The sequence below is a fragment of the Neophocaena asiaeorientalis genome, unplaced genomic scaffold (assembly GCF_003031525.2).
Source record: "Neophocaena asiaeorientalis asiaeorientalis breed wild unplaced genomic scaffold, Neophocaena_asiaeorientalis_V1.1 scaffold473, whole genome shotgun sequence".
In the NCBI taxonomy this organism is placed as follows: domain Eukaryota; kingdom Metazoa; phylum Chordata; class Mammalia; order Artiodactyla; family Phocoenidae; genus Neophocaena; species Neophocaena asiaeorientalis.
The window spans coordinates 1,496,970-1,524,508 of record NW_020174935.1 but is presented as its reverse complement, the minus strand read 5'-3'; the positions used below and the strand labels follow the sequence as shown (position 1 = coordinate 1,524,508).

Below are 27,539 nucleotides of genomic sequence, written 5' to 3'. Positions count from 1 at the left end.
CCACCAGTCTTTATATAGGCACCTTCTCCAGTTTTGAATTTCTTTATATAGATGACGTCTCCAGTTTTGAGTTTTTAATCTAGATTCTTCTCTTGGTTGGTGTGTTAGAGATCATTTATTTTTATAGGAAAATAGCAATATAGAGGGCTCTCCTGGGGTAATAACTTACAGCTAAGAGCAGACATGGCTCAGATGGAGGCAGAAGGGTGGGGAGATGGTGGGCAAAGAACCTCTTCTTCATTGCGGGGTCATGGTGCACCCCAGGAAGGCCCAGGGAAACCTCCCGTTGGTGTCAGAATGTTTTGGCTGAGAATATCAGCTCAGACTGGGAAGGCACTGAGAGAGGTCATCTGGGCTGACCTCGGGGTTCAGGCTGAGATGGTTGGGTTTGGGGGTTTGGCCATTTTCTGGGTCAGGCAGTGGGGACCCTCTGGGCCCAGTGAGCCCGTGCAGACACACGGCTGGTTGGGGTGGAGCTGAGACGTGAGCCCCGGCCAGGACTCTTTCAACTCTCACCTTGGCATCTGTTTGCATCAGTGGTTGGTTGGTCCCCTGGCCCATTGCAGGTTAGTCTTCCAGGGCCTCTGTTGCCAGGAGGCTCCGTGGCCCCAGGACGGCGTGCCTAACCTGTCAACAGGTGGCAGCACTGAAAGGCACTTCCGTCAGGTCCGTGGGTCTCGGAAGCTCGCGGACGCAGGAGTGGCCAGCCCTCCCAAGAGCAGTTCCGGGTGGTTCTGACAGAATGGCTTTGCTCTTTGAGAGCGGTTCTAGCCCCTGGCCAGCATTGGTCCCTGTTTGTAAACTTGCCAGGAGATCCCTAACAGCAGCTCTTCCCGTAATATCTGGGTTACCATCCAGCGTGAAACCATTAACTTGTTGCCACCAGGAAGTGCGGGGCTGACATGACAGCCCACCTGGGGTAACTGCCTGGGACCCTGGAGTGCCATCCTGTGTCCCGCCCACTCCCATCTCTCCCACCCAGAATCTTCCTTTAGGCCAGCTTCCTCAACTCTGTTCTTTGCTTCTCTCTGAAGTACCTCAAATTCCTTTTGGAATAAGTTGTGAAAATCAATAGATAATAAAATAAATGTTACAAATGGCCTTGGTGCTCAGCTCGGTGCTGGGGGTTTAAAGATGGAAAAGTGGTCTTGCCTCAAAGAGTAGGCAGACTTAGGAGCATAAACGTGAGCAAATGACAGAACTGCGTGTTACGTAGAACAACAGAGGCGGGTGAAATGCGTGGAAGTACCTGACTGGGGAAGGTGAACAGGACAGGCTTTTAGGAAGAGTGATACATGAGCTAAATTAAAAGGTGAGCAGTTTGTTGGTGGGGAAGGGCCGCAAAGTCTCCAGAACGGCACAGCTGGTTGGTGAGGAGTGGATGTTAGCCATTAGGGAAACGGGAGAAATGGCAAAGAAAAGACACATACCCGTAGAGGGGATGCCTCAGTGCTAAAGTGATCTTGCTAGACCCGGAGGTGTAAAGATGGGCGGAGCCAGCAGGTAATTACTGAGCACCTGCCGTGTGCCCACCCTGTTCCAAGTGCCAGAGATGCGGCCGTGAGCAGAGTGGGGCCCCTGCCCTCAGGGAGCTTGTGTCTCCTGCAGGAGGTGGTTAACGAACATGTGCGTAAGGTACAGTTTGTCAGATGGAGTCGGATGGTAGTGAGTGCTCTGGAGAGAAATCGAGCAAAGCAAAGTGGTCAGGAGCGCCTGGGGTGAGGGAGGGCTTGCCACATTTGAGCAGGTGGTCAGGGCAGAGGCCTAAAGGAAGTGCGGGAGCGAGTTGTGTGGCTGGGCAGAGACAGCCAGTGCAAAGGCCCTGTGGCAGGAGCAGGCTTGGTGTGTCCAGGAAACAGCAGGAGGCCAGTATGGCTGGAGGGAAGGATCGAGATGGGAACTGTGATGAGATCAGAGAGCACGGAGGGCTCATGTGCTCTGTAAGAACAGCAGCTTATACTCCGACGGAGATGGGAGCTGTTGGAGGGTTTTGAGCAGAGGAGGGACCCAATCTGGCTAACATCTTAGAAGGTTCACACGGCTGCCGTGTGGGGATGGTGTGGGCAAGGGCAGAAGCAGAGAGATTGGTCAGGAGCCTGTTCCATTAATCCAGGGGAGACATGCTGGGGGCTGGAGTGAGACGTGGTCAGGGTCTAGTCACATTTTGAAAGTGGAAGTAGAGACCTGGAAGGTTCTTTCCAACACCGCCACTGATGCTTGGAAGGAGGCTAACGTTGCGGTTCCCTCTCTCTAGGCCAGCTCATCGCTTACCCCGAGGGTTTCTCTCAGGAAGCCCCCTGCTTCCGGGCACCATGACTGTGAGGGGGGCCGCACTGGCCCCAGATCCAGCGTCGCCCACAACAGCAGCAGCCTCGCCCAGTGTCTCCGTGATGCCCGAAGGCAGCCCCACAGCTATGGAGCAGCCCGTGTTCCTGATGACAACCGCCGCTCAGGCCATCTCTGGCTTCTTCGTTTGGACGGCCCTGCTCATCACCTGCCACCAGGTACCCAGGCCGGGCAGGAGCCCCTGAGCCAGTGAGCCCCAGCCCTCTAGGGAGGTCCTGAAAGGTTTGTTGTCCAACAGAGTATTAGTTAGGCCAGGCCGGGCTACACTGCAGTAAAAAATAAGCCCGAAATCTCAGGGGCTTCACCCGGGGGAGTCAGGTTCCTGCTCAGTCAGCCCAGTGCAGGTCAGTTTCTGTTCTGTGGCTCCAGCATCTTGCAGCTTTTAAGACATCATCCATCTGACAACTGTGGGGAGGGGCGTGTGCAGAAAGCACTCTGGGTGTTTAACTTTCTCAACCAGAAATGGCCCACTTCCAAGGGCCAGAACTGGTCATGTGTCTAGCCTAAACTGCAGGGGAGCCTGGGAACTGTTCAGGGGCACAGGATGGCAGTGACCCCTTTGCAGATGAGAAAATTGACACCCAGAGAGGGAGGAGGGAGGGGAACTAGCCTAGTCACGTACAGGTTGGTGGCGGAGCTGGGATAGAAGTGAAGTCTCGCGTCCCCCTGTGCTCGCTGTCCCCGGGGAGGCTGCCATGGGCTGGGATGTGCCTTGGCTGCCCCAGGAAGAAGGTTTGAAGGTTGCCAAGTGAAGAGGGGAGGCTGAGCCTGTTCGGGTCCCAGTGTTCCCCGTCCCTTCTAGAACTCGACTGCTTCCAAGGTGGTTGGCTCACAGCAGATGGGGAATACTTTGTTCTCTTCCTCCCAAGCCCAGGGCTCGGCTGGGCCAAGCATGAAGTCATGGGAGCGGAGACGAGAGACTCTGGCTGCTGGGACTGTGCATCGTGGTTAGAGCAGTTCTTGGCACTTGTATGCAGCTTTTTTTTTTTTCTCCTGCTTTCTAAAAACCACATTGCATTCTCCCAACTTCCCAGCAAGGCAGGCAGCACTGCACCTGTTCAACAGATGGGAAAATGAGACAGGCCATCACTGCAGCCATTCAGCCAGGAAGTGCTCCCACCTTCTGTGAAAGCAAGGGTCCCGTCCCTCCCGCCCTCTACACCATAAGTTAGTTAAGGGACGGGGTGGGGTGGGCGACCACCTGGACGCCTGTGTGTTAGCTCCATGCCCTAGGGGCCAGGTGTTTAGAAAGGCCAGGCGGCGGAGGGACACGCACACGCATGTTAATAGCCTCCTCTGCACCAGGCACCCAGTTCCCAAACCTGGCCGTGCACACGGGTCCCCAGGGAGCTTGTCACAGCTGTGGATGCCGGCACATCCCTGGCTGTTGTGCACGGTCTTGGGCGTGGCCTCGCGGCCGGTGTCTGTGTGGTGGCCCCGGCGCCACCACACGCAGCCTGCAAGCTTCACGCGCCCTGTGGTTGATGCTCCCACAGCCTCACGACGGAAGTTTTGTGTCATCACACTTTACAGAGGAGGACGCCAAGGCTCAGGGTTGAGTAACTTGGTCCCAGCGCTAGTGAGGACGGAGCTAGACACGGGCTGGTCTCCTCCTTCTGTGGAGCAGGCGGGCCAAGGCGGGCCGTGGGCCCTGACTGACCCGGCCCCTCTGCCCCCAGATCTACATGCACCTGCGCTGCTATAGCTGCCCCAACGAGCAGCGCTACATCGTCCGCATCCTCTTCATCGTGCCCATCTACGCCTTCGACTCCTGGCTCAGCCTCCTCTTCTTCACCAACGACCAGTACTATGTGTACTTTGGCACCGTGCGCGACTGCTACGAGGGTGAGGACAGCGCGAGCGGCGCCGGGAGGGCCAGGGGAGGGGGTTGCAGAGCTGGGCCGGGGGCTGTGCACCCACCTTGTCTGGGTGTCCCAGCTTCCTCCCTGAGGGGCCAGCCGTCACTTCTTGAACCCCTTCACGGTTTCCATCCAGGTACCAGCACACATGTAGCCAGCGTCTCACCTGCTGAGGCGGCCCCCAAACACCTCCACAGATACCTGGGAGCAGGGACCCTCCACCTGTGTCCCATTTCTCAGTGCCGGCATCTCTGATGGGGGAGTGGGCAGCAAATAAGTGGTCCATTTGTAGGTAGAAGCCCCAGGTACAGACGGGTAAGGGGCTTATCCAGGGGTCCGTGGTAAGGTGGTAGCAGGACTGGACCTCCCTCCCCACGTGTCTTAATTCTGAGGGCTTTGTCCCTGGAGGAGCCTGTGCTACTGGGACAGGTGACTTGCTGCCTTTCGGGGCAGTTCTCATGTGTGGTGTGAAAGCATCACCCGCTCCTATACCGAGTTGCAAGCACCGGCCAGGCCCTGTGCTGGGCCCTGGGCAAGCCCGCCCTCAACCCGCCTGCTCTCCAGACGTCTGTGCCACCTAAACTGTCAGCACAAGGAGACAGGGACGCTCTCTCCCAGTGGCCCTGGCCTGGGGTGGGCAGAGAGGAGTCCCAGCATGCTGGGCTGGGAGGTGCTGGGAGCTGTGCAGGGGGCCGGCCACAGCCAGAGGAGAGACCAGCAGCTGGAGGGCATTGCCATGGGAGCAGGGATGGGGACATACAAAGCCTTGTGGGACATAGAGGGAAACTTAGATTTTCTTTTTACTGGTGATACACAAAAATACGATGTGATTGGAAACTGCAGTTTAGAAAATCTCCAGGTGGTGGGTGGGTGAAGGGGAGGGGGTGGCCAGAGGCCCCAAGACAAGTCACAGGCCAGCGATGCTTTGGCCTGTACCCAAACAGGCCAGCAGGGATGGGAAGGAGGGCCCTTGAATTCAAGATCCCTGCTCTGATGCCCACCCTCCTCTCATGGTCCTGCGTTTTCCTGTTTTCTCCCCGTACCTGCACTGTTGGTTTCGGGTAGAGTGACCAGACCTGGTATTCCTTATGCCGAGGCCCGGCAGCTCTGACCACGACTGGTTATTTGCTTCCCGGACCCCAGAGGGCTTTGCCCCAGTCCTGGGCTCCGTGGATATTGGGGTGCAGCCTGCTCATTCCCAGAGAAGCCAGAGTCTCTCTTCTTGTCCCACTTTGAACCTGTGCATCCCTGAGGACTCGCAGGGCACAGGAAATGCCTTTGGACTTGGCGAGGGAATGCAGGCACCTGACAGGCACAGACTGCGCCCCACCAGCCCTGCGGTCACATTGACCCCTTTTCCCGCCCACCCGGCACATCAGTTTCCCCAGTGGCTGCAGAGCCTCCTCCTTCATCTTGCCTCCAGCATCTCCTCGGAAAGGCCTCCCCGTCGCTCCCGCTCCCAGCCCCCTGTCCAAGTCCTCTCAGCCTCACCGCGGTTTGCAGTTAAGCTCAGACAGCCTGCGAGCCCGGTTTGCTCCGTCTCCCTCGTGGACTGTCAGCTCCATGAGAGCAGGAATGGGCGGAGAGCCTGTGCGACAGAGCCAGGCACGTGATGGGTGCTCACTCCTTCTGCATTTTTCGAATGAATAAGGGACTTCATTGAACACCTGCTGCATGCCTTGCGTTCGCCCACGTGGGGCCTCATTGAATCCCCAGGCTGGCCCGGCTCTGTCAGGTGAGAGCACTGCGGCCAGGCGGGGACCTGCTCAGGGCATAACTGGGGCTCTAGCGCCTGGTGTTCCTGGAAGCAGTGGAGTCCCCAGGGAGACCTTTGGGCACCTGGGGAGCTGTAAAGGCTGGGGATGGGGAAGGCGGGGCTGAGAACCCTTTTCCGTTCAGCTGCCAGCCCTGCACGGTGCTCAGGAGCAGCCAATGCCGACTGGTTTCTTGAGAAGCAAAGAGCTGATCCCTGCTGGGGGCGGAGGTGGGGGGTGTCTCCTATGTGATGGGGGGCAAGTATAGGCTCTTCTCTCTCCTGGGCCCTGAAGTCTGGGGCACATGGCAGAAGGGGGGGCACCGCCGGGGCCTCCGCACCATCCTCACTCCAGGCCTCAGAGCAGATGCTTGGTAGCTCCCCCCACCCCAGAAGCCCTTTTGTTCAGGCCCTGCCTGTCCCAGCTTTCCTCCCAGCCACGTAAGGGTTCTCCCGGGAAGGCTGCTGCCCTGCGAAGCACATCTCCTAGCAACGCTATTATCCGCTTGGCCTCTCCGAGGGAGTTTACAAACAGCACAGCAGCTGCTGTGAAGTTCAGGCCCCCCCCCCCCCCCGTTCACCGGCTTGCAGTGTCTAAGTCAGTGGGCTTGGCCCTGGCCTGGCCAGCTCGAGCACCTCTGCTCTGTCTCGGACCCTCCCCTTTTGTGGTCTTATCCGCGGCTGCCAGCAAGAGCTTCCCCTGTAGAGTTGGTGATGGGGTGTGTCCCTTACAATTCAAAAAGAAGCCCCCTCCCCGTTCATTCCTCCTCCCACCATTCCTCCTCAGTGTCCCAACGCCTGGAGCCAGCCCGTCCTGCAGGCCAGGTCAGAGCCAGACTCTCTGCCGGGCATCGCAGAGACATTTGCTTTTCTTTTTAACAAAATTAAAACAACTAAAATTTTACTTTTATTAAGGTAATACATGCACATGTTTGAAACACAGAACTGCCCCAACTCCTCCTCACTCCCAAAGTCATCCTACTTTAAACTGGTTTCTTTTTCTAGAATAACCTAAAAATATGATTATACTGTTGTTTCTTGATTTTTCAATTTTATGTAGTGTTACATAGTGACTTCCTGCTGTGGAAGGTCCTGATTTAGGTATGTTATTTTTTCACACACACACACACACACACACACACACACACACACACACACACACACACACACACACACACACACACGTTTTCTTTCCTTCATCTTTTTAATGTGACCATATCATGATTTTTCTTAGTCTGTGTTCAGCGTGTACATCATTACACGTCTGTAAATGTTGTTCAGAGCTGAGCCTTACAGTGTCCCAAGACGACATTTCCTCGTTTGACTTCATTTTTCCTCTGGTTACTACTTGTCTTGCTTTTTGGTTTGCTGTTTTCTGTGTCTCTATCATTACTTTATTCCGCAAATGCTTCAGTCAAGTGAAAAAAGAAGCCCTCCTGTCAGTGACGCCAGACACATCAGCTCGCCTCCTAGCTCTAGGGTTTCTGGGTGGTGGTGCTCCTGGAGCCCTGCCCTTCTTGCTCCCGTCTGCACTGCTTGCCCTTGAGGCCTCCTTCTGCTCAGCTGTTGTCCTGGGTCTTTGCTTCACCGTCATCCCGGGAATCCTGTCGCCTCTCCTGTCCTGAATCGCCTGCTCCCTGGATGCCCTCTTTTCCACGTTTGACGTCTGCTCTCTTTTTAGTTCACGCACATCTTCTAGGAGCTCCCTGAGAAAAAAAGTTGCATGGGAGTTTTGTTTTTTGAAATCTGAAAATTATCTGCAAATATCTTTATTATATTGTTTATTCGATTGGTGTTCAGTGGGAATGTGATTCTAAATTGGAAATCATTTTCCCTCTGAATTTTGAAGACATGATTTTCACATTCTCTTAGTTTCCAGTGTTGTTTCTGGAAAGTCTGCTGGATTCTGATCCTTAATGATTGTATGTGACCTTTTTCTTTTTCTTTTTGCGGTACGCGGGCCTCTCACTGTTGTGGCCTCTCCCGTTGCGGAGCACAGGCTCCAGACGCGCAGGCTCAGCGGCCATGGCTCACGGGCCCAGCCGCTCCGCGGCATGTGGGATCTTCCCAGACCGGGGCACGAACCCGTGTCCCCTGCATCGGCAGGCGGACTCTCAACCACTGCGCCACCAGGGAAGCCCCTGGAGTTTTGTTTTTTGAAATCTGAAAATTATCTGCAAATATCTTTATTATATTGTTTATTCAATTGGTGTTCAGTGGGAATATGATTCTAAATTGGAAATCATTTTCCCTCTGAATTTTGAAGGCATGTTTTTCACATTCTCTTAGTTTCCAGTGTTGTTTTTGGAAAGTCTGCTGGATTCTGATCCTCAATGATTGTATGTGACCTTCCCCCCCACCCCCCCACCCGCTGGCTTTTAGGATCTTGCCTTTATCCCCATTGTCCTGAAACCTCACAAGAGGTGGGATGTTCATTGTGCCGGGCACCTGATGGGCCCTTTCAGTTCAGTGTGGAAGCGACTCCCGTCCTGTGGTTCTGGGAAGTTTTCCTGAATGTTTTGATCGTGTCTCCCCCTCCACTTTATTAGCCCTTTTTCTGGGATTCCTGTTAAGCAGAATGTTGCACTTCTGGATTGAGCCTCAAATTTCCTTTACAATTTCCTGGGATTTTCCATCTCTTTTTTGTTCTGCTTTTCAGGAGGTGTTTTTTTTTGTTTGTTTGTTTTGTTTTTTAATCTTTACCTTTGAGCTTTTCTGTTGAAGTTTTTCTCTCTCTCTCTCTCTCTTTTTTGGCTGCATTAGGTCCTCATTGCTCCGTGCAGGCTTTCTCTAGTTGTGGCGAGCAGGGGGCTGCCCTTCATTGCTATGTGCGGGCTTCTCATTGCGGTGGCTTCTCTTGTTGCGGAGCACGGGTTCTAGGCACATGGGCTTCAGTAGTTGTGGCACACGTGCTCGGTAGTTGCGGCTCGCAGGCTCTAGAGTGCAGACTCAGTAGTGGTGGCGCACGGGCTTCGTTGCTCCACGGCATGTGGGGATCTTCCCAGACCAGGGATCGAACCCATGTCCTCTGCATTAGCAGGTGGCTTCTTAACCACTGTGCCACCAGGGAAGTCCCTCTGTTGAGGTTTTATTTCCTTTATCATGTGGTAAAATGTCAGGAGCTCGTCCCTGCTCTCTTTTTCCTAGCCTTGTTCTTGGTATTGGTTCTTCTTTTTCTGGGGATGCTAATTACAGTTTTCTTCTGTTCCCTGCATTATCTCTGTCTCCTGAGTTCCTTCCATCTGTTTGTTTGCTTTGCTCTTTGACCTTTGGGTAAGAAGCTTTCCTCAAATGTCTCATGTCCTTGGCTATTTTTTATATTTAAGAATGGGGGGCTTCCCTCGTGGCGCAGTGGTTGAGAGTGCACCTGCCAATGCAGGGGACACGGGTTCTGCCCCGGTCCGAGAAGATCCCACATGCTGCGGAGCGGCTGGGCCCGTGAGCCATGGCCGCTGAGCCTGCACGTCCGGAGCCTGTGCTCCGCAACGGGAGAGGCCACAACAGTGAGAGGCCCGCGTACCGCAAAAAATAAAAATAAAAAAAGGATGGGGCTTAAAACTGCTGGGCCTCCTCCCAGCTGGGTGATAGGACATGGGGCGTTTCCTCTTCCATGTTCGTGTGGTCGTGGGGCAGACACCAAATGAAGGCTTTGATTCTGGACCTGTTTCCCCAGAGAATAATGTTCTCATCTCCTGCCTGGGAGGAAGGAGCTGAGGGGCTGAGCTACAGGTGCAGCCGGGGAAAGGCCTTGGACATCTCCCCTTGGTATTTAGACTTCCTCTCTATATTTTCTGCAAGTCTTCGCATTGCTGTCCTCAGCTGGGCCAAGTTCTGTGAGGACAGAACCATCACAACCTGTCTTGAAAGTAAAAAGCCAAGAGCTCCACGTGGACACTTGTAGGCCAGCGTTTCTGTTTGCACCCCTACCCACAGCCATCAGAGCTGCGTGGTGCGCCCAGTCTTCGGGTTCCTGGGGTTCTCACTGGCTCCCTCCTGTCCCTGGGGTTAGTGACCATGCCGCATCTTCCAGAGCTTTGGTCGACATCCCTTGTTTGCTGCCTCTGGTGCCATGTCCTTGTCCTTGAAGGTTTGTACCTTTCCCCCTGTTCGTTCTCACTTCAGGGGCATTTCAGGGGAGAGTGGAGGTAAACCCTGCGAATTTGGAGGTAGTGTTTCCATTTTCCAGGGAGAAGTGAATGCTTGTCCACGGTGCCTCTGCTCTGCATCTACTACCTGGTAAGGGCCGGAATTCACAGAGCCTAAGGAATGTGCCACCAGGGTGTAGGGGGCAGGCAGATGGTGGAGGGGTAGAATCCAACCCCCTTACCTACATTTAGTGTTTGATTGTGTTTGGGGTGAGAGGTAGCCCCTAAAGTTGACTCTGAGACAGCCTGGGGAGCTCTGTGGGCAGACATGTGGGTGGCCAGAGCTCAGACGGGGGAGACGCCCTCCACAGGTGTTTCGTGCGGTGCTGTTTTTTTAATAACGTTCGTGTGGCACTTCACAGTTCACCATGTATTTTTCATTACTGTTAGCTCATTCTCACCTCTCAATTACCTGGTGGGGTATACATTATCACCCCCGTTTTACAGATGTGAAAAAAAAATTCACGTAGGCTAAGAAACTTGCCCAAGTTACCTAGAGAGTGATTGCCAGAGACTGGACTCAGCCCTGGGTCTCTGAGGCCCAGGAATTGCTCCGTGCCAGGCTTGGTGAAGGAATACAGGACAAGTCTCTCCCCTGCAAAAGTGTGAACTCTTGTTAAGGGAAGAGATTTTACATGCGTGAAAGAAGCAAAGAATGATGCCTCATTTTCTGAAATCTGTCCCAGTTTCAGATTTGGGACAAAACTTAGCTTCCTGGAATCTGGCCCAAGTAAAACGTCTTCCCAAGTAGGGAGCACACAGCCTGGATGAATACAGCTGAGGACCACAGAAGACCCAGAGGCCGGTGTGCTGCCAGGAGGACTCATGGGCTGGTGGTGGCCCTTGCTGGCCATGGCTCTGAGAGAGCCAGGAATCAGAAGAGCTCAACCAATCAGAATAAAGGCAGACATCCGGAAGAAACCAATAGAAAGAGGGACCAGAATCAGTGTTTCGGGTGGCAAGAAGCATCAATGAGCAGGAACGGCAAAGGACAGAAAAGCTATGAGGAAGGAAGAGCAAAGTGCCGTTGGAGCAGCTCAGTGTCTGGGGACAGGTGCTTAGGGAGGACCCCGCCCACCTGGCTGTGGCACGTCGCCGCATCCGTCGTTGTCAGTGGTGATCACCAGTCACAGAAAAAGCGGGAAGGAATGTTTGGCTGCCCCTGTTTACTGAGCAGAGAAGGTTTCTGTCCAAAGTGGTCAAAATTAAGTTTTCTGGGCTCATCCACAAGTTACTCTGAAATATATCTTTCCAAATAACCAAAGTATTTCTGTGCAGCGGAAAGAGCTAGGCCCTGAGGCCGGCTTTAGGGGCTGCAGGTGTGTGGAGGAGGTGAACTGGGGATCGTCAGTGACCTGTAGCCAGTGTCACTTGCAGTGGGGGACTCATGAGGACAGTCCCCTGCAGCTAGCAGGGACAGTCAGAGTATGCTTCTTAGCGGTCCTCTCTTGAAGTCCCTCGGGCCCCTGAGGGCTGTGTGGTTGCAGTTGTCAGGCCAGGGGGGATGCTGGATGGGAGGCTGGGTGGAGAGTAACCTCTTGGTCTGCGGCTTCCTGTCCAGACAGCTCTTGATGGGAGAAGTTGCCAGTGAGGAAAGAAAGCCTCGCATCTCAGCGTCGGAAGGGACCTGTAAAATCCTAGCTGCTTGGAACCCCTTTAATGTCTCAGCTCAGAGGCTGCCTAGCCTCTGATTGCATGCTTCCACTGGCAGGGAGCTCACTACCTTTCATCTCTGAAGACTACCTGCCAGAAATTGTTTCTTATACTAAGCTGAAGTCCTAGGATCTGCCCCTGGGATGAGTGGGTCCTCTGGGCGAAGGTGGTCATCACTTACATGAAAGTGATCCCTAATGTCTTTTCTCCAGGCCTCAAGTCTCCAGTGCCATCCTCCTTTCATCTCCATTCTGGTCCTTTGCCCCTGATTGTGTGCATTTGTCTCTAGTTCCTTTAAGATTTGGTATCTAGAATGGAGCTGAAAGTTCCAGGTACCTGATTTTCCAGGGCGAGAGAGAGAGAGGCCGGGGTGGGGTGGGCGGGAGCCCATCCCTTCCCTCATGCTGGATGCCCCCTGTGGGCCCCTTGGTCCCTTGTGTGTCTGGGGCCTCTCCAGGGGACCAGAACTGGAGCTGTGGTCAGAAGCGTGGTCAGGTGGCAGTGCTGCTGGCCGAGAACCCCACTCATAATCTTTTTTGCTCTTCTGACGTCCAGAGCCAGCATATCTCTGTGTTTGTTCCTGGGGTGTGTGTTGAGTTGTCCAGTTTAAACATGCCTGCTGGGGTGGGGTGGGTGGTATTTTGCATGGCTCGGAAGGGCATTGATTTGTCCAGATGGTCAGTGGGTCTTGGTGTGGGCTGGGTGAGTCATCTCGAGGAGATCCTGTCTTGTCTCCCTTCTCCGAGATGCATTATTGACTCACTAATGACTCTTTAACAGACACCGTCAGCAAACTGGTATTTGGCCAGACTGTCTGGCCCCATAGCACTGTGAAAAGGTCAAAAGTCCTGAACTGAGAGAGACAGATGAAGTTTGATGACCTGACCAGTTGAATGCAGAGCTGCACGTGGACAGACAGGTGGAGCACGTAATCCAGAGCGCGCTGCGTGTGCTGTGACACAGGAAAGGATGTGAGCTCAGGCACCAAGCTCTTCCCAGGAGTGGATTGCAGGACAGCCTAGCTTGGTGGTTCTGGACAGAGAGGCTGATGAACCTTGGGCCCCTGTGGCCTCGCCTGAGGGTTTTGTCTTTGGGGACTGGAAGTCTGATCCCCTTGGGGAAGGTGCAGCTTCCCAGGCTGTGACAGGGTGAGCTCCTTGAGCGCAAGACTGAGTGTTGGCCATACCCGCCTGCCCCGCCTCTCTGAGCCTCGCCTGGAGCTGTGGCCTGTGTCCATCCTTCCGTGTTGATTGAGTATGGAAGTGTCAGGCCCTTTGGTAGTTGTTGTGGGTGGGCCTCAGTTCCTGCCTGCAAGGTGTTTACAGAAGACAGTGGGTAACACTATGGACTGTTCATTGTGAGCACAGGCTTATAGATAAGGCATCACACTCCCACCCCTAAGGCCCATCCTCACAGCAGCCTCACCAGGAAGAAGCTGTTGTTATCCCCGGCTTAGAGATGAGGAAACCGAGGCACAGAGCACTTAAGAAACTGGCCTGAGACCACACAGCTCCTAAGTGGTGGAACCATGATTCACACCCAGGCAGTCTGGCTCCGGGATCCATGGCTTTCTGGCTGCTTTATGCTGCCTCTTGTACTGGAAGGATCAGACAGATCAACAGAGAGATTGTGGGGTGTGATGTGATCATGGCGACAGGACAGGGGAGGCTGCCAAGGACAAGGTGGCATCTGAACTGGGTCTGCCTCTGGGGTTTAGCAGAGATCGGGATGTACCACCAAGGGGAGGTGTGGGAGATCACGGCATGTCCTGGGAACTCCGGAAGGGGTTTTATGTACATTCCACTTACTGTAGCTGTGTACATAACTACCCCCAAACAGACTAGTGTAAAACAGCCATGTGTTGTGTTCATGGATACTGCACGTCAGGAATTTGGACAGGGCACGCTGGGGACAGTTGGGTCCTGCTCTGTGGTACCTGGGCCTCAGCTGGAGACCTGAAGGCTGGGGGAGGGGCCATCTGATGTCTGGTTTACTTACGTGTCCAGTTGATGCTGATGTCAGCTGGGGGCCTCACTTCCTCCCCCACATGAGCCTCTCCACGTGGACTCTCCACGTGGGCCAGCATGGGCTTCCTCACCGCATGGTGGCTGGGTCCAAGGGCAAGCGTCTCAAGAGAGGAAGAGCCAGAAGAAAGAGGCCTTTTCTAACCCCAGCATCAGGTGTCTCCAAGCTTCGCTTCCGCCGTGGTCACCCCAGTTCACCCAGATGCAAAGAGAGGGAAGAAGACCCCATCTTCTGAGAGGAGTGTCGTTGTCATGGGATGTGGCTGCCTTTGGAAGATACCATCAACCACAATACAGCTGGACCCAGACCGGAATGGGCACATCCACCCTACTTGGCCTTATATGGTTTTGGATGAAGGTTACTAGCAGGCTGACATCAGATTGGGCGTGATGCCCCCCGCCCCCTCACCCCCCGGCCTTCAGATACCCCAAAGTTTCTGTCAGTGGAGAGTGATCTGGAGCCCAGTCAGTGGCGATTCCTGCAGCCACCAAACATCCTGAGCTGCTTCCGTGTCGGACAGGCAGCTCACAGGGCCCTCAGCCCCGTCAGGGGACAGATAAACAATAGTGGCCGTGACAGCCAACACTGAGTGCTGGCCACTCTTCTGAGCACTTTGCATACTCACTGACATCCTGCCACCTCCTAACTCCGTAGGGGCTCTTTCTGTCTCCATTTTAACAGGCGAGGAAACTGAGCCACAGAGAGGCTCCCAGCAGAGTCACACTGCAAACCCTCTGCTGTGTGTCTCTAGGGGGACGGCTGCAGCACAGGTGACAGATGCTATGGGTCATGTTTATGCAGGGTGCCACTTGGGCCCCTGTTCCCCAGCCCCAGACGTGAAACCTTACTAGGTTAGAGCAACTGAGGGGCGTACAGCCCGCAAATATATTCCTTTCCACGTTGCTGAAGGCCAACTTCTACCTCCAAACGTACGGCCAGGATTTCCCGTGTTCCAGTTTCAGGCAGTCAAGCGTTTGTGGTGTGGTTAGTATGTGCCGAGGGCTGGGCCCACGCTCGAGGGAGAAGCAGGCTCCCAGTCCGGGGGTGGGCGGGGCGGGGGCACAGCGTCCGTCCGGTAGGTTCCGTGGGTGGGGACGCATGAGCCCCCATGGTGGTGGCCGGGGACTTCTCATGGTGGGTGGTGTCTGACGGGTTGACGGTACCAGGAGGCCAGAGGGCAGGGCGTCCAGGCCGTAGGATCTGCAAGGGCAGAAACACAGAGGGCACGAGACCCTGCCGAGGGGAAGGGGGCGCCTAGTGTTGCTGGGAAGGAAGTGTGACGGGTGGGCAGGGACCAAGCCACCTGGTGAGAGATCTTGAGCTGAGCCAGGGGGCTGCACCAGGGGGTCTTGAAGGCCCTTTTGCTGCACCGGGGTTGGCTGGTCAGATAAGAAGGAGCCCGCTGGCTGCGGGGCTGCTGGTGCCTCTCCCTTGATCTTATTATCCCCTGACCCCGCCTTGACCCTCCCCTTGGCCTCACTCCTGCGCTGGACACGTCTCCTGTTCCCCTGCGCTAGGTCCCTGATCTGCCTCCTGCATCCTCTCCAACGTGGCGTCCTCCGCTGTTCACCTTGTCCTCCCCTCCACGCCCTGTCTCCCTGGCTCCCGGCACTTCTGTGTGCTTCTAGCACCCTGCAGGCAGCAGCCTGCGTTTGCTGACCCCGCAGAAGTCCTCTGACCAGGAGACCAATTACAACATAGTGCTGTGCTTGCAGCATTTACAGCGTGCTTCCACTGTGCCCTAGGTTGCTGTTGTAAATTTTGGACCTCTGTGGGTGATGTCAAGCTGTGTCATGATTCAGGATGAGCTGGCCCAGCTTCCTAAGAAATTTGCACTGTATTTTGTGCACCTCTCATAGGTTGTGTTACAGCTTGTCATGCTGTGCTGAGATGCCGCTGCACGCTGCTGAATGCGTAAGGGGTTCTCTCTCATTCTTGCTGAGAATTTCTCCTGAGATCCCTCTGGAGAAAGTTTTACTGTTGCTTTGTCATAAAGTTGTGATCTGTGACACGCAAACAGAAAAGGGCATAAAGCTAGTAATAGCGAAGTGTAAAGCCGAAACCCAGACCACGCACGCTGCCAGCTCCTCAAGCCCCCGGCACCCCGTCCCGAGCTCCCCCCCCACAGCTTCCCACACGGCCCTGGGTTTGGTGCTAATGACTTTCTTGCCTTTCTTTGTGGTGTGACCGGCAGCGTGTGTGCGCCTCCCTGAGCAGCATGATTTAGCCGTGACTGACTTTGATTACAAATGGAATATTCACTGCGGATTCTTGCGTCCCTGAGGTTCCCTCCCCGTTGCCGCCTGTGACTGTGGTTCTTTCACTTTCGTTGCTGTTTAGAACTCCACCATCTGTTTATCCATCCTGTTGATTTGAGTGGTTTCTCTCTGGACATTGTTTTCACAGCCTTGGTCATCTATAATTTCCTGAGCCTGTGCTATGAATACCTTGGGGGGGAAAGTTCCATCATGTCAGAGATCAGAGGGAAGCCCATCGAGTGAGTATGAAGTCCCCCCAGAGCCCCCCCACACCACCCTGTTTCCCGGGCCTGACGTTCTCCGAGCTCTCCTGGCGTCAGCCGGTCACACAGACCATCTCTGCCCGTGACCTTGACCTCTGCCTCTCCCACACTTCCTGAGCGAGGCCATTCATTGGAACTCTTGGGAGGGCCTGTCTGGCTCTTTCTCCTTCTCTCTCTTCCTGTCCTTTCCTGTTTGCCTGTTTCTCCCTCTTGTAGTTTTTACATTCAGTGCCTTTTAAGTTGGTTTGTTATCCCAAGGTCAGTGTCTCCCGGCTCCTGCATATACCCTACTGCATATGCAAACACTCTCCTGCTTCTCTCCCTGTGCTTGGCCTTGTGCTCAAAGACTGCCCAGGATCCAAGCCCCATCCTCACTCTACCCCGCCCTACCCCAGCTTGTCTGGATCTGCAGGAGGGTGAGGGCGGCCTCCCCCAGCCCTGCCTTCCTGAGTCTGGCTCTTTGCTCACCAACCCCTTCTCTGCTTATCTCTTCCAGGTCCAGCTGTATGTATGGCACGTGCTGCCTCTGGGGAAAGACTTACTCCATCGGATTTCTGCGGTTCTGCAAGCAGGTGGGTACCTCCAGCAGCTGCCCTGGTCAAGAGTTGCAGGCCAGGCACCAGGAGCCTGGGTCTGTGCCCTGGAGTAGCAGCTGCAGGGGCCGTGCTGCCCCTGGTTGACATAGGGACAAAGACGGGCATAGGGCCCACCTGCAGGGTTCCCATTTCCTGTGAGGCACCCCAAGCCCCAGCACCCACTCCCTGAGCAGTTAGGGATGCACCTGCATGGGTGGGGTGTGCTCAGAGGGGAAGCAACAGGTCTCCCAGGAGTGCCCGATGCAGCCCTGGGCAGGAAGTGGTCCCAGACTCCTGCTCACTTTGACCAAGTTGTGGTGTGTGAGTGTCTGAGGAAGTGCATGGCGATTCTAGAATCTCAGTTCAGAAACTTCGGATTAGCTGCGGCTAGAGGCCAGGAGGGTTTCTGCACTAAAGAACGTGACAGAACAGGCCTGAGCAGCCTCTGGTCCCTTCCCCCATTTCCCACTTGTCAGGCAGTCTATCAACTTCCAGTTTGCAGAGCTGCTGCCCCAGTGGCCTCGAGTGGCCTGGGTGGAGGCAGTGTGGTGGTGTGCCTAGGTGCACGGCTCTGGGTGTCTGACCATCTGGGTTTGAATTCCAGCCTCTCCCGTGACTGTGTGACTTTGGATAAAGTACGAAACCTCTCTGAGCCTTGGTTTCCTCTTCTGTGAGATGAGTGTAATGATACTTACCTCAAGGGATGGTTTGAGGAACAGGTGAGGGAAAGCCCTTAACACAGCCCTGGCTCAGAGCCTGCTGTCCCTTGCCCGGGAGGCAGTCAGGCACCACGCCCAGCTGGCGTGACCTCGATTTAGTCTCCTCTGGGGCTCCACGGGGCCTGTCAGCCCATCCAGCATCATGCAGCGTCGTCACGAGGGGAAATGAAACCCACGGCCCATCACCGTGACCTGTGGGAGGACTGGCCTTTCTGCTCCCTTTTGGGCGGGGCCGTGCCCGCAGTGCAGACGCACCCACAAAGCACTGCCTGGACGGCCCAGTCTGCAGTTCTGTTTCCAGATCCTCTTTCCCTAGGGTGTTTCTAAATTCAAAACCTCCCCACAGGACCTGCAGGGAAGGAGTTCAGACTGTCCTGGGTTCAGGGTGGGGCCTGTCAGAGCCATTGTTTACCAGCGCTGGCCCAGCTGTGACTCACCGCCTTCTTTGATGGTGATGTTGTGTATGAAGTTTTGACCCCAGATCACTAGCTGGGTTGCCTTGTTGCACATTATTCCCCAGCCCTGTGGGCTGTGATGTTCCACTGCTGTTCCTGGAAGTGGCAGGGTCAGGTAGTAAAAGGAAAGAACTGAAGAAGCCTCCTCCCCCCTTTCCCACGTGAGAGAGGACCCCGCAGCTTTGCCAGCAGTGCCGGCGCCCGGGTCTGAGTCTCCTGGAGAGTTTGCCTCTTCTGCCACTTCAGCTTCTCTGTGCCTCAGTTTCCTCATCTGTACCCTGAGGATGCCGACAGTACTTATAAGTCACGGGGCTGTCGTGGGCCCCAAGTGAGCTGACCCGGGGCAGCACCGGCCTATCGGCAGGCTCGCTTGGGACACGCTGCTGACCCTCCCTTTCCCCAAAGCGTGCTGGTCCCGCTTCCTCTAGGGGGTGGGGGGCAGGGGAGTTTTGCGGGGTTTGCCGACAGCAGCATCGCCCCTCTAGCCCCCGTCACACGCGCCTCTCCTCCTGGCAGCCACACGGCTCAGGCCGCCCCGGGCTCCCCTGCAAACTGCACTCGAGCCTCTTTCGGGACAGAAACTGGGGGTTCCACAGGTTACTTTCTCTGTTCCGGGGTCCTTGTCCCATTTGGAGTCACACTAGCTTAGCCTTGTTGAATGACTCCCATCTCCACGGAAGGGGCCTTGTGGCTTAGACTTACTTGGTTTCAAGGGAATCGTGCTTCTAGTGATTTTATGGGCACCGAGGGTACCTCTGGCGTTTACTGGCGCCTCTGTAGGGACTTGTGGAAACCTGGCTGAGGGATTCTTTCCGTGGCAGAGGCCTCTGCTGAGTGCTCAGAAGTGGGAGACCTCCAAGGACACCCCGTGCGGTCTTGTTCTCCAGTCCCCGCACAGCGGCCGTGCAACACGGGGCTGGTTACAGCCATCTACCGTGAGCAACCACTCGGAGGCTGGGTGACTGTCCACTCGGGCTTCCGCAGCGGTAGTTGGCAAAAGGCCAGAATTCAGACGCCTGCCGGGACTCCGGACCTTGGGCTTCAGGCTGCTTCCTATTTTGTGCTCCTGTGGGGTCATCTCCGTCCCCAGTAAGACCCCAGCTTGACAGAAACCCTGGACCCAGGCCTAGAGCATGGGGCAGGGAGCCAGACCCGGGGCGGACAAGGAGACCCTCACCTGCCTCTGCTCTCTGGGGCCACCTCCCTGCTGCCGCCCCTCACCAGCACTTAACCCCTTGCACTTGTCTGCTCTCTGCCCCTGGGCCGAGCTCGTGCCCCTGGCACGAGCTGCTCCCTCTGCCCGTTCCCCCGTCCCTGGCACATTCACGGTGGCCCCTCCTCTGGTGGAATCTCTGTCTCCTGCGTCTCTGCCATTCTTCCTTCACACCCTCCTGTCTTCTCACGCAGCTGCATCGCCCTGTTACTGTCTCGTGTATTCTGCCTTCCCCTCCTGACAGCAGTTCCCCCAGGGGCGAGAGGTTGGGCCGCCCCCATCCCCTGGCATCCAGCCCAGGCCCAGCTGGCCAGAGGAGCTGCTGCTTCCGTGGTTTCTGTGCTTATCCTTGACTCTTGACCTTCTCTCTGCAACAGGCCACCCTGCAGTTCTGCGTGGTGAAGCCGCTCATGGCTGTCAGCACCGTGGTCCTCCAGGCCTTCGGCAAGTACCGAGACGGTGACTTTGAGTAAGCAGTGGGTCCCCCCACGGCGCGGGGGGGGAGGAGTGGGCGGCCCTGCCCCGAGGCTCATGCCCTGGCCTCAGATTGCCCCACCCCCGTGTCCATCCTCTGAGCGGAGGCCAAGCCTGACCCCGGCCTTCCTCCCTCCTGCTGCACCCCTGAATTGTGAGGACGGAGCCTGGCAGTGGTGCCATCGCACTTGGCCCCGCCTCTGGCACCAGAGTGAGCACTCAGCATCTGTCACCTTCAGGCTGCAGAGCGGTGCCGGGTGGGGGCCGGGGAGAGCAAGAAGGGACAGTGACTATCCCAGGGCAGGGGGCGAGAGGGCCAGAGCCCTGAGGGGCCTGTCTCGAGTCTCCTCTCCTGTGTGAACTGACGCACACACAAGACTGCGGGGGGTTAGTGAAAGTGACCACGTGGCCCACGTGGCCCTGAGCTTGCACGCACGTCAGACACACTCCCTGTATCCTACACGACAGCCCCCAAGGGCCGGTGAGCAAACAGAGGCTCACAGGGGACGTCACTTGGCTCAAGCGCAAAGAGCAAAGCTGAGCTTCGTGTCCCTCCGACCATCAGTCTGAGGCCCCGCCCCCGAGGACACCTAGAGTCCTCCACCAGGAGCGTGGGCACCGGAGCTGCAGGTGGCAGGGCTGGCCTGTCCTGCAGGTGCTCACCCTTGCACTCCCCGCAGTGTTTGGACCGCTTTGATCACCCGTCCCCTCCCTTTGATGGCTCGGGGAGCATTGCTGAGAGCTGTGCAGAGTGGCATGTGGGCAGGGCAAAGGGGGGAAGGAGGCCCCTTGTCCTGCACAAGGGTCAGTTCAAGCCAGAGAATGCTCCCCGTTCCCACAGCGTCACCAGTGGCTACCTCTACGTGACCATCATCTACAACATCTCCGTCAGCCTGGCCCTGTACGCCCTCTTCCTCTTCTACTTTGCCACTCGGGAGCTGCTTAGCCCTTACAGCCCCGTCCTCAAGTTCTTCATGGTCAAGTCTGTCATCTTTCTCTCCTTCTGGCAAGGTGAGCCTCTTCCCAGTGCCTGTGAGGCTGGCCTGTGCCCCTCTGTCCCCTAAGCCTTGTCCTCTTCCTCCTGCCCACCGTCCCCAGTGCCCCGAGGGCCCAGGCCATGGGGCTGTCCCTAGGCGATCCTGGCCTGGAGCTCAAAGGGACCTCTGTCCACTGAGCACCTGTGGGATGTGATGTCTGGGCCCTCAGGGCTCTTTCACAGGAGCCATGACCGTGGGCGGGACTGCTTCCTGGACAGGGGGATCCAGTCCAGGTGGTGTCCAGCCAGGACCTGGGGAGTGTGGTTTCCCTGAGGCCTTGGCTTGTGTCTGCATCCCTGCCCAACAGGGGTAACCGTGGACCCTGCTTCCAACCTCCCTGGGGAGTGTGGCATTTGAGGGGGGCTATAAGGAAGAAGGGAGATGGGGAAGGGCATCCAGTCTGGGACCAGACGCCCATGCCTCCCCTTCCACACCCCCCCTTCCAGGCATGCTCCTGGCCATCCTGGAGAAGTGCGGGGCCATCCCCAAGATCCACTCGGCCCGCGTGTCGGTGGGTGAGGGCACCGTGGCTGCTGGCTACCAGGACTTCATCATCTGCGTGGAGATGTTCTTTGCAGCTCTGGCCCTGCGGCACGCCTTCACCTACAAGGTCTACGCTGACAAGAGGCTGGACGCACAAGGTATGAGCCAGGGTCCTGGAGTCGACACCCCCCCAGTAGGAAGGGTGCTTCCCGGCCCCGCCCCAGGGTCCCTCCTGCCTCCCAGGGTCCTTCAGGTGTTGATGGGTCAGGTCAGGGATCCCAGGTATAGGAAAGGGGCCACAGAGGTCCAGGCTCCCCTGTCCCCTGTCACAAGGTGTCAGGGTCAGGGACTGGTCCTGGAAGCTACACCCACCTGTCTCTTGCAGGAGATCTGGAGTATGGAGATGATATAGCACAATATCCCCATGGGAAGGTCAGGACAGAGACCCTAGAATAAGCAAGTTCCTAAGGGTTCCTGACATCGAACACTGTTATCCGTTTTGTCCTGTAATTCCCTTGTCTCTAAAGCTTTTTTTTTTTTTTAACCTGATCCCTTCTAAGAAACAGACTCAGATGGTAATAGCTTTTAACAGCTTTCTTTTTACACCTGCTAATCTTCACTTTGTTAGAACAGCAGCTGGCAACCCCGGTTGTATATTAAGATGCCCTGGAGAGTCTTAGAAGTCCATGCTGTCCAGGCCCCACCCTCGGAGCTTCTGCATAATTGGCCTGGGTTTGGGCCTGGCAGGATGTGCTGACAGATCCCCAGGTGATTCTAACTTGCTGGCTGGAGAAGCAGGGGCTGGGGGCTACCTCTGGCTGCTGCTGGGCAGAGAGGGGATGCTCGTGGGGGCGGAGGATGCCTGAACTGACTCACCCCGTGGGGGGGCAGGGCCTGGGGAGGAGGAAGCCTCCTGGTCTGACACATCCACCCCGGGGTTTGGCTGCTGCCAGCTCCCTGCCTGTGGGGCTGAAAGCGGGACCCACTTGCCCAGGCCCACCACCTGTGCCCACCTCGGGCCCCGGGAGCGGCATGCTGAGAGGAGTGTAGAAGCACTGTCCTGGCCTGGCCTGTGCAGGGCTCCTCGGGCCCCCCACCTCTCGCCCTACCTGCCTTGTTCTTTCCCTGGTTGGGAAGAGGCCTTAAAATACCCGAGGCTGCTGGAAGCATGTGGACTGAATCACCCTCCAGGCCTCGCGACTCGGGCACCTGACACTTGCTGCCTGGGCACTCTAGGTACTTTTTCCGGTTTGCGTTCTACACTTAGTGCTGGGCGCTGTACTGGCCAGGGCTCACCGCTGCCGGCCGGCATCCCACCTGCTTCCCACCAGGCCCCCAGTTGGAAGGATCTGGCTGACACCCTCCCAGTGTTGAGGGCGATGTCCCTTCGACCTGGTCCTGACACCCTCTGCCCTTGGGAACGTCACCCTTATGCCAGGAGTCTGAGGCCGTGGCCAAGAACCCTTTCTACACCCTTGAGGTTTAACATGGTTCAAGCTGGCGCTTCTGCACTAGTGGCCCTGCAGGGGCTCTCCGCGGTTGCCTGGGCTGTCTTCCCGTCCACCGCCCACAGACACATCCAGCTCCAGCCAGAAACAGCGTTGTCAGGCATCCAGCTGTAGCGGGGATGCCAGCCCAGCCCAGCCCAGCCAAGGTGCTGAGAGCCCCTGTCCACCGCTGTGCTGGTCCCAGGCCGGTTGTCCACCCACTAACCGCGGCGCCCGGCCCCTCTCAGCCCGTCAGGGTTGGGTGCAAAGCCGTGGTGCGGTCAGTACACGTCACCTGCCCCCTCCTCCGTGTCCCGTCTGTGGAGTGTTGTGAGGTTTGTAAAGCAGGCGACACAGGCTCAGCAGTTCTAGCTAAGCCTGAGGAGAAGTGGGGTGGGCGGTCCCTACTTCAGTGCGGAGGTGGAACTCCGACCAGCGTTCTGGGGGTCCACTCTTTGTCCCCCACCAGAAGAAAGCGTGAGCCTCGAAGGAGGAGTCTCCTAGGTGGACACGCCCCCCAGGCCCCCAGCGGGCAGCGGGCTGCCTGGGTGCCGGCAGGGCCCGGGGCGGGGCGGGCAGGGTGCGTGGTGCGGTGCCGGCCTCGGTGGTGGGCACGAGGCGTTCACTCAGCTGTCTCTTGTCTTCTCTGTTTCTCTGGCTCCTCTCCCCCTCCCCCTGCCCCGCTTTTGCCCCGGATTTGGCCGCGGGCAGTGCCGACATACGGCCCTTACGGTAGGTTCTGCTCTCAGTCTGCACGGCTGTCCTGCACGTCAATCCTGGTCCCTGTCACCAGCATGTGTGTCTCCCAAGCTCCTATGCTGTGTCCCCGCCTCCTCCCCACCAGGCACCCCTGGGCGGCAGAGCCCAGAGCACTCGCCTCCAAGGGCTGCCCTCCGTAGAGCTTTCCTCTTTCCGTCCTGGTCTCCCATTGTCCTGGAACATGCCCTGCACTGTCTGGGGGCACGGTGCCTGTTAGTGGGGAATTGGGGAGTTAGTTCTGTTCCGTGGCAGAGAGCGTGAAGGGGAAAAGAGCATGCAAGTTTGAGTCTCAAGACCTGGGACCAGAGTCGGGCTCACCCCTTCCATCTCAGTTTGGGGGCCTGGGCCATTTCTGCCCCCACAGAACCTTGGGGATGATTTGTTAGGGAATTACGAGGAAGCACCTCAAGGCAGGTGGCCCCTGCCCTGTCAGAGCCAAGATGTCTGCTCCGTTGTGGGTCCAGGCCCCTGTCGGCCTGTCCTGACGGAGCAGGTCCCTGGTCCACTCCCCAGAGTGAAGGGGAGCACCCCGCAGGCGAGAGGGGCCTGGGCCAGTGCCGTGGAGCCTGGGCCCCTCCCCTCCACTCCCTGTCTCCAGTTGGCGCGGAGCTTGTCTTGGCCTCCCCAGGGTGCTCGGGCTCACGCCTGCAGCACGCCAGTCTCCACCCCAGCTCCCTTCCCGCCTGCCAGACTTTCCCGAGTGGCTGCTTACCTTCTCCCCGGGGGTGCGCTCCACTCTGCACCCCGCCAAAGGAGCCATTTCTTTGCTTGTCCCTTCTCATGTCCGGGACCCCATTCTCTGTCCCAGGAGGGGTTGGTTAGATGACACAGCCTTGGGGCAGGGGGTTCGGTCCCGGGACCAGGGGCAGGGGCCCAGGCTGCCTTGCCTCCCGCTGCCCGGACCCCTCACCCCCGCCTCCCGCCCTGCAGGCCGCTGCGCCCCCATGAAGAGCATCTCCAGCAGCCTCAAGGAGACCATGAACCCGCACGACATCGTGCAGGATGCCATCCACAACTTCTCGCCCGCCTACCAGCAGTACACGCAGCAGTCCACCCTGGAGCCCGGGCCCACCTGGCGCGGGGGTGCCCACGGCCTCTCGCGCTCCCACAGCCTCACTGGCGCCCGGGACAACGAGAAGACCCTCCTGCTCAGCTCTGATGACGAGTTCTAGGTGCGGCTGCTGGCGGGGAAGGACTGGGACCTTGGCCCAGGGCAGGGTGTGCCCCTCCTCCAGCCTCACATCCAGGCTGGGAGGCAGGCTGCCTTTAATTTATTGGACCAGAAACACATATCGCTTCAAGAGGAACAGCCAGATGCTGTCTGCCCAGAGGATGGCCCAGGCTCACCCAGGAGCCTTCAGGAATGTTTATACAAGGCCAAGGCTCTACTGCCTGGACGACGGGCACCGGACAGTGGGAGCGACTCCCACGCCCCTGCAGCTCATCCTTTGGCGGCAGCATGTTGGGAGCAGCCGTGCCCAGGCCCAGACACTTGTGTTGTGGACCAGCGGCCGCAGCCTTCTCAGCCCCTCCCCCACAAGACGTACAGCCCCTCCCCCAAACACCGTGCAATACTCTGACCCGGGCTCTCCCTCCCGCCTGCTCCCTCCCCTGTCCCCCTGTCTGATGCTAGATTAGCCTCACCCTGGGCGGGAGGAGGGAGGAGGGAACGGATGCTCTCTGTGGACCTTCCTCCTGACCCAGGCCTGACTGGCATGCTGCAGGGCTCAGAGCCAGACACCGAGAGCCATGGGTCCCACCTCAGAAGGGTGCTCAGGTGCATCTGGGCTCCTGAGTGATCTCTCTGTGGCTGCACCTTCCGCCTGCCTCATGCCCCTTCCTCCTGGCCTGCTGAAGACAGCCGGCCGCCCACACTGCCCTCCCACTTGCGGTCTTTCCTCTTGAGAGCATTTTGGGTAGAGCCCTTGCTTCCCAGCTACTCAAAGGGTCAGGGGTTCCCACCCCTCCTTCCCAGGCTGAGCAGTCAGCACCTCTGCTGGATCCTCGTCTCTCTCCCTGGGGCTGCTCCCTCCTGTTTCCTGGGGAGGGTCTGGTCTCCACATTTCAGACCAGCTTCCAGCCTCCAGAGGACTCTGGGAGGGAGGAGGGAGGGATGGGGCATGTGGCGGGGAGCCAGGAGATGGGAGACTCCTCTCTCTGGCCCCGTATCCAAACAGGGCCTGGTGTCCTGCCTCATCTGGCCCCAAGGCCCATCTCTTCTGTGCCTTAGTCACATATGAAAGCTCCCCCTCACTAGGCCCTCAGCCTGTCCCAGACACTCCCTGGGGGCCCCCTGTTAAGCTGCTGGCGCTCAGAGGATCCTGCAGTGCTGGGCCAAGCGCCCTTGGACAGGCCTCGGGTGGCCAGGACCACCAGTCCCCTCCCCCTCCCCCACCTCCACGCCCATATCATGGAGCCTCCCAGGGCCACAGCCCCCAGGCAGGCCGGCCTTACACTGGCCGCTGTCTTCAGAAGAGCCTTGTGATGGGACACAATGCACATTCATACAGGCAGAGCGTTCTGTCACTTGAAACCCGGAGAGCACATGGGTTTGGGCTGCAACAGCCTGGAGGACGGGGCAGAGCGGGGGAGAAGGGCCTTGCCCTGTGGGCGCAGAACTTCGCTGTGGCATCTCTCCTTCTGGCCACTCTTGGACTGAACTGTGCCGAGGTCGGGAGGGGGGTTCCATCACAGTAGTGTCCCCCGGCCTCCTTCAGTGACCAAGCCAGCTCTGCAGGTGGCAGGCACTGAGGCCTGCATGTCTGGTGCCGGAGACCAGCTCTCAGGCCCCTGGTGGGCCTGGCCAGTGGTGGCAGGCTACGCAGGAGGCAACCCGTCCCAGGAGGACCTCTATCCACCCCCACCATCTGCTTTCATGAATCTGTTTCTCTGATTCTCCTTCCAGGCCAAAGTGTGCTGCTGACTCCCTGCCCCACTGGTCTTTGCCTACCCTGCTACCTGCCCGCTGGCATGGTGGATGCAGGGCTCCGTGGCAGGGAGCTAGCAGCCCCTGGGGGGCTGGGGGCTGGGAACACGTGCCGACCACTCCACCCCTCCTTCCTAGGGTGTGTAATCTGCCTTGTCTTTTTATTTTTTATTTTTTTGTTAATTTTTTTCCCTAATAGAGTAGCTCTTTGTACATAAAAAATACTTGAAAAATTAATTGTATGATGTATGAGAAGACAGAGTCCCCTAGTTTTGTATCTCGTGTGTGACTGCCATGAGTTCCACCAGAAAGCCACTCTATTTTGGTCTCTGTGACATTTTAAATGCGTGACAGAAGTGAGCAAATACAGTGAGAAAGAAATATATATATGAGATAATATAGATTGTATTGAAATCTCTGCCTGTGGGTAAGGCTTTTTCCTTCCTCTTCTTCGGCTCCCTCGTATGTGTTTGGGGGTGAGTTTAGTGGTTGTGGACAAGGGTGTCCTAGGAAACCCCCTTCCTTCCGGGTGTAGGTGTAGGTGATGGGGCGATTCCCATTGCCAGAGACTGAAGTTGGGGTCCAGGCCCCTGTTGGACAAAGTGTCTCCCCTTCCCCTGGCCAGTGGGACACGGTGGCAGCCTTGGTCACTAGGGGTCCACCCTCCTCAACACCCCACAGGGCTGGCGTGCACAGTGGGTTGATAGCTTGTACCCAGTTTGGTCAACCAGATCGGGGGAGCCCATACTCTGGCAGCCCCATTCCTGCAGGTGTCTCCCAGGGTTGGAAGAGATTTCCCAGGGTCCTCACGCCTCCCAGGCTATCTTCCTGCCTCCCTGGGCCCACCCTCCACCCTGGGACCCAAGGCGCCTTCCCCCAGGGGTAAGGAGGCCTGGAGCAGGGCCTGTGGGGCAGTGGACATGCGCCAGACACCTGGCACCTTCCTACCACCGCCGCGTGCCTTCCTGGGGCCTGGCCTGGCTGACGGGGGCACTCAGGAATGCAGCGTGGGTGGGGGCAATTCCCAGCCCAGCCAACCTCCACTCGTCCCCCTGACAGCTTCCTGCTGCCCTTTCAGCCGGCCTGAGCTCAGCGTCTCTGGATCAGGA

General features: G+C 57.2%; 1 protein-coding gene across 2 annotated transcripts in view; it reads left to right on the top strand.

Moving 5' to 3' along the window:
- Positions 1 to 26,827, top strand: part of TMEM184B (transmembrane protein 184B) — a 49,144-nt gene extending 22,317 nt beyond the window's left edge. For both annotated transcript variants that reach the window (XM_024761514.1, XM_024761516.1), the window contains 8 exons: positions 2,255 to 2,504; positions 4,026 to 4,191; positions 16,188 to 16,278; positions 16,799 to 16,874; positions 19,642 to 19,733; positions 20,580 to 20,749; positions 21,222 to 21,416; positions 24,435 to 26,827. In XM_024761514.1, the coding sequence (XP_024617282.1) occupies positions 2,313 to 2,504; positions 4,026 to 4,191; positions 16,188 to 16,278; positions 16,799 to 16,874; positions 19,642 to 19,733; positions 20,580 to 20,749; positions 21,222 to 21,416; positions 24,435 to 24,676 (1,224 nt within the window). In that variant the 5' untranslated portion in view covers positions 2,255 to 2,312 and the 3' untranslated portion in view covers positions 24,677 to 26,827. The remainder of the gene's footprint in view (positions 1 to 2,254; positions 2,505 to 4,025; positions 4,192 to 16,187; positions 16,279 to 16,798; positions 16,875 to 19,641; positions 19,734 to 20,579; positions 20,750 to 21,221; positions 21,417 to 24,434) is intronic.
- Positions 26,828 to 27,539: the final 712 nt, after the last annotated feature.